The 5348-nt window shown below is 67.3% G+C and overlaps 1 protein-coding gene across 1 annotated transcript; it reads right to left on the reverse strand.

The window, feature by feature from the left end:
• Nucleotides 1–14: 14 nt before the first annotated feature.
• Nucleotides 15–4858, reverse strand: LOC112117440 (coagulation factor XII; the record flags this gene model as incomplete). The annotated part of the gene is made up of 10 exons (XM_026661580.2): nucleotides 4816–4858; nucleotides 4339–4441; nucleotides 3890–3960; nucleotides 2855–2962; nucleotides 2230–2361; nucleotides 1314–1418; nucleotides 857–1031; nucleotides 590–690; nucleotides 261–519; nucleotides 15–151 (listed from the first exon to the last, which is right to left on the reverse strand). Coding segments are annotated over exons 1-10 (1204 nt in total), but the record flags the coding sequence as incomplete, so codon positions are not given.
• Nucleotides 4859–5348: the final 490 nt, after the last annotated feature.

The following is a 5348-nucleotide window of genomic DNA, read 5'->3' on the forward strand; positions in this document are numbered from 1 at the left end:
GGATGGGCGCTCACCGATGTCGTGGCTCTGGGTGGCCTGGGAGTAGTTCTCATGGAGCACGTAGTCCTGCACACGGAGCTCGGCGGAGCCCTGTGTGCTCCTGTTATAGTGGGTCTGCCCCAGCCTGACAGAGATGTGGGAGACGCTCGGCCTGCAGGATGTGACCAGTCATCAGCTAGGGAAGTGCCGCTGGCCGCCCACCACAGCCCTGCTCCCTCCCCGGTGTGCCCAGCCCAGCCTGGCCGTGCTCGGTGACTTGCCTGTGCCGCAGACAGTGCGCAGCTGTCAGCACCCAGCAGGAGGCAATGAGGGTCCCCCCGCAGAAGTGCTCCCCCAGGGAGAGGGCTGCCAGGTAGGGATGGGAGCCAGGCAGCGCCAGCATGCCGCCAACAACCCGGCTCCGCAGGGACGGGCTCTTCTTGTACCGCTGCCCACAGCTCTGAGCAGAGCTGTCGCTGGGGCTTGTGGTCGTGGGCTTGGCCTCCGGCCGGCCCCCTGCTTCCGCTGTGTCCACAGCACCTGTGGGGAGAGAGCCGGTCATGCGAGGCTCCACTGCCCCCCCGCCCTCTGAGAGCTCCTCGGGGCCTACCCGCTGCGTGCAGCTCGCATGGGGGGACGCTGCAGAACTCCCAGCTGAGCTGCTCCTCCCTCAGCGTGTAGCACCAGGGCCGGCTGTCATTATCGGGGTTCCTGCAATGGAGAACCCCCCACTCCGTCAACGGGCTCCAGCACAGAGCAGCCAGGAGCCCGACCCCCAGCTCCCAGCCCCCTGCCCCAACTCACCCAGCCCTTGCCCTGGCGTCTCGCATCTCCTGCCTGCCAGCTCCCCTCTCTGGGGCTGGGGCCCGTTGCTCACCTGCAGAAGGCGTGGCCGCCCAAGCCCAGGCTGAGTGCGTCGCGCAAGGAGCGGGTGGAGAACTCGTGGGACAGCAGGTCAGAGTCCCAGGGCAGGCACTGTGCCCCCGAGAGGGTGGTGTGGGCCATGCCCCTGTACAGGAGCCCGCTCCCGGTGTAACAGGCCTGCCTCCGGTCTGGTGAGTAAAGAGCCAGTCACTGGATGTCGCTCCACAGCTCCTTCCCCGCAACCCCTCAGGCCCCAGCCCTTGGGCCACCCAGAGCACATGGGCACCTCCAGCTCCGCTCTGGGCTGCCCTGCTCCCCCGTGGGCTCTGGGAGGCTGGATGCCCAGAGCTCTGATCCCAGCTCCGTGACCTCGACCAGGCCCGGTCCCTCCGGGGGCCCAGGGATCCTGACCCAGCCCGTGTAGTACTGTTCTAGGCCCAGCCCCGCGCCCCTGCCCTGGGTGGCAGTACCTGTGTCACAGAAAGGCCCAACGTAGCCGCTCTGGCAGCTGCAGACCCTCTCCCGCTTCACTTCCATGCAGTGCCCTCCGTTCAGACAGGGGTTTGTGGGACAAGCTGCAGAGCAGAGACAGGTGTCAGGGCTGCCTCCATGGGGCTGGCACTGACCAGCTGTTTGGGGCCAGTCCGGCATACGGGGCCCAGCTCAGCCGCCCCTGAGCAAGCAGCGCATCACCACTGCCCAGTCCAGCACCTCCCGCTGCCCTGCCTGCCCTTGCCCCCAGGCCCCGTTCGGCTCCTCTGTCTGCCCATGCCCTGCCCTCTGCGGGGTAGCCCCAGCCTCCTTTGGGGTGTGTCATGGAGTGTGGGGGAGACAAGGCCCTGCACCCCCGGCTTCCTCCACCTCACCATGACTCTCAGCCAGCCAGTAAAGCAGAAGGTTTATTTAGACGACAGGAACACAGTCCAAGACAGGCCTTGCAGGTACAGACAAGAGGACGCCTGTAGTTAGGCCCATCTTGGGGGCCCCAGGGACACCACAGCCCCGTTGGGAAGCCCGAGCCCCGTCTGGGCTCCCTCCATTTCCCCAGCCAGCTCCAAACTGACTCCCCCTCCAGCCCCTCCTCCTCTGCTTTGTTCCTTTCCCGGGCCAGGAGGTTACCTGATTCCTTTGGTCTCCAACACCTTTAGCTATCCCCTTGCAGGGGGGAGGGGCCCTGGCCATTAGTTGCCAGGAGACAGAGTGTCGGCCATTTATGTGCACTGGCCCTTTGCGCTGCAACAACCTCACCCCCTAGAGACTTAAGAACTGCATCGGGGAAACTGAGGCAGCCACACAGTATTCAGAGGAAACATTAAGAACAGTCCCAGTTGGTCACAGGCTGGACCCTCCCACTGTGGAATAGTGCTCTCTGCCCCCCACTCTCACCCTTGCCATGGGCTGGCCGGCAGACAGTCTTCCCGCCGGCACAGTGGCACTCCTCCACGCCGGTGGGCCGGTACCTCGGCCACTTCTCTCCCTCAAGGAAATACGCCGGCAGCCGCTCTTCAAAACAGCTCTCTGCAAAAGCCGAGTGGGGCCAGTAGGGAATGAGCCTGGGTCCCCCTTCCCCCAGCCCAGACACAGCCCGGTCCCACCTCGGCATCTGCCCGTGCCCCAGCTGCGGCCAGTCGAGTCCCTGCCCGCTGCGAACCCAGTGCCTGTTCCCAGGGGCTGCTGCTGGTCCGGCCGGGCGGGGTGGGGTGTGATCGACATCGTGAAGCCAGCTGGGCTCAGTAGTGGGGCTGTGCGTGGCTCTGATCTGTGGGGGGCTCTGCCCCCGAGCTGGGTCCTGCTGCAAGCGGCTGCCCCTGGCGAGGTGGTTCTGGAGCAGTCCTCCCTTGGAGGTGAGTGTGTCATCCCCCAGTCTGACACAGCCAGTGGCTGGCAGTCCAGGGGCAGGGTCCCAGGGCAATGGGGGGGCAGCAGGGGCAGGCAGGGAGGTCCCCACTCCTTTGCTCCCTACTGGAGCTGTGTGGCCCAAGAGGGTGGGGTGGCTGCTGGGCCCAGTCACCTTTCTGGCAGTGCCTGCCATGGAAGCGGGCAGGGCACACACAGTGGTAGCCATCCTGGCTGCTCTTGCAGGCACCCCCGTTCTCACAGGGGTTCGGCTTGCAGGGATCTGCAGACAGAGAGCGGAGTCAGGGGCAAAGGCTCTAGGCTGGGGGGCAGCAGCGCCAGGATCGCCAGGCCCTGCCGGGACCTAGCCCTGAGCTGAGGCCTGGACGAGCGCCTGGGAGGGGCTGGTGGAGCCTGTTGTGAGTCCAGGGCTGCCTTAGGGTTGGGCGACCCCAGGTGACCGCCCAGGGGCGCCATAGTCAAGGGGGCGCGCTGCAGCACCGCAGTGTAAAGACAGAAACTGCTCCCAGCTGGCAGGGGAGCGCCGCGTGGGGGGAGTGCCCAGGAACATGTGGGGGGGTCTGTGTGTGAGCGGTGACGGCCCCCCCCCAGGGGGCTGGGGGAGGGGAGGAGCGATACCAAGCGCTCTGGGCATCCAGCTCACTTTCCCCACCTGGGCTGTGCTGCGGCATCAGGAGCTGCTGCTCTCTGCCCTGCCCTTGCGCAGCCGGCAGGCACAAGGACCGGCTGCAGGGAGCCCTGACGTTGCTCCTCACTCCCCCCTCACAGCCCCCTAGAGGGGTGTGCGGGGCGGAGGGGCAGCGTTGGGGGCGGAGCGAGCAGCAGTGCCAGCAGCTCCGTCTGTGCATCCAGGTCACTTTCCCCACATGGGCGCAGGGGTTTGGAGTCCAGGGGGGTGGGGCACCCCCGGGGGCCAGGGGAATATCATGCCCATTGGGGCCAGGGGCAATGGGGGGCACCATGCCCTTGGGGGCCAGGGGCGCAGTGGGGGGCATCAAGCCCACATGGGGCAGGGGCGCCAAAATACAAGTTCACCCAGGACGCCATTTTCCCTAAGGCCGGCCCTGGGTGGGTTAGCGAAGGGCAGTGGGACATGGGGTGCAGACCCCCCGCATGTGGGGCTGGAGCAGGGAAATCTTATCCCCTCCCCCCCCGCAGGGGTCACCTGGGTTCCCATTGGCCGCCGCACCTGTCACTCTCTTGTCCTCCCCACAGAGAGTCCACTTGTGGTCCCGGTCGTAGTTCTCGGTGGTGGCGCACCTGCCGCGGGAGGTGACAGTGAGGGGGGAGCGATGGTGCGGCCCCGGAGACCAGGGGGGCGAGGGGGCAGTCACGGGTGCTTGGCCTCGTCCCTGGGTATTGCGTGGAACATGCTGCCCAAGGGGCCTGTGGTGGCCCCAGGCGCTGTGCCTTCGCCCTGGGGCCGAAGCCCTACCCCAAGGGGGTGAATCCCGGCTCCCCAGAGGGCTCTGCTCTCCCTGCGTCTCCCACATGGGGCTGGTCGTGGGCATGGAGAGGGCAGCCATCCTGCCTGCCCCCTCACCTCTGCCTGAGAGCGCTCTGTCGGGCTGCCACCCTCCCCACAGACGGGGGCCGAAGGAGGGCCCTTCCTTGGCGTTTGGGGCACAAGGCTCTTACCAGGACCGGTGGCCATGCGGGCCGCCCCGGAGGCAGGAATATTGCATCTTGCGCTTGTAGCGGAAGGGGAAGTGGCAGGGCTCCCCACTGGCTGCTGCCGTCACTGCAAGGCAAGGGCAGAAGGGGAGCTGCCCTGAAACAGTCCCTCCCTGGGGGGCTTCAGGCCCCTTCTCTCTCCCACCCCTGGCAGGAGGGAGGGATGGACAGTCTCCCCCTGCCCCCATCTCACCTAGCGGACACCAGTTCCCAGCCCCTGCCCCGGGGGAACTGCTCCCAGGGACTGTCTCTGTGTCCATGTGCTGCTCAGCTGGGCTGAGAGATGGGCTCGTGCCAGTGACCATCCCCCCAGGACAGCCCCTCTAGCCCAAGCAGGGCGCCCCCCGTGCTGGTAGGCCCAGGCAGCAGCGGGCACGTGCTCTGCCATCCAGGACCCCCGGCCCCAAGCTGGAGCTGCTCTCGCCCATGACAGACACTCACCCTGGCCCTTCATCCTCGGCGGGGGCTTGGCATGCCGGTCCTGCGGGACAGAACCCAGTGAGCATGTGCAGCGAGCCCCACGCTGGCCCCCACCTTGGCCGCAGGGGGACAGCCGTGGGGGTCCCTGTCCTGTGTGCCCCTGGGGACAGGGCCTAGCACATGCCTGGCTCTGAGGCACTGCTGCTCTCTGTGGCCGTTCAGCCCTTCCCCTCTGGGGGCCTCATGCCCCCCTTCTCAGGGCGAAGCAGGGGCTGTCCCTGGCCAGAGAGGGCCAGCGGCTGCAGGGACTGTCCCTCTCCAGCTGGAGTCAGGTCAGAGCATCCCTCTGGGATGGGCCCCGCGCGGCGCAGGGTCGCCCCAGGGCCCCCAGTCTCACAGGTGTGGGTGCTGATAAGGAAGGAAGCCAGGGTCGGCATGCGGGGCCAGCCCTGGGGAGCCCAGCAGGGAGAGCTTGAGCGGGCGGCAGGCTCCGGGGTGCGTCTGTGCTGGGAAGGGCAGGCCCAGGAGAGCAGCCTCCTGCCATGGCTGGGGGC

The sequence above is a fragment of the Terrapene carolina genome, unplaced genomic scaffold (assembly GCF_002925995.2).
Source record: "Terrapene carolina triunguis isolate 2854851 unplaced genomic scaffold, T_m_triunguis-2.0 Scaffold11009, whole genome shotgun sequence".
NCBI classification, from domain to species: Eukaryota; Metazoa; Chordata; order Testudines; family Emydidae; genus Terrapene; species Terrapene triunguis.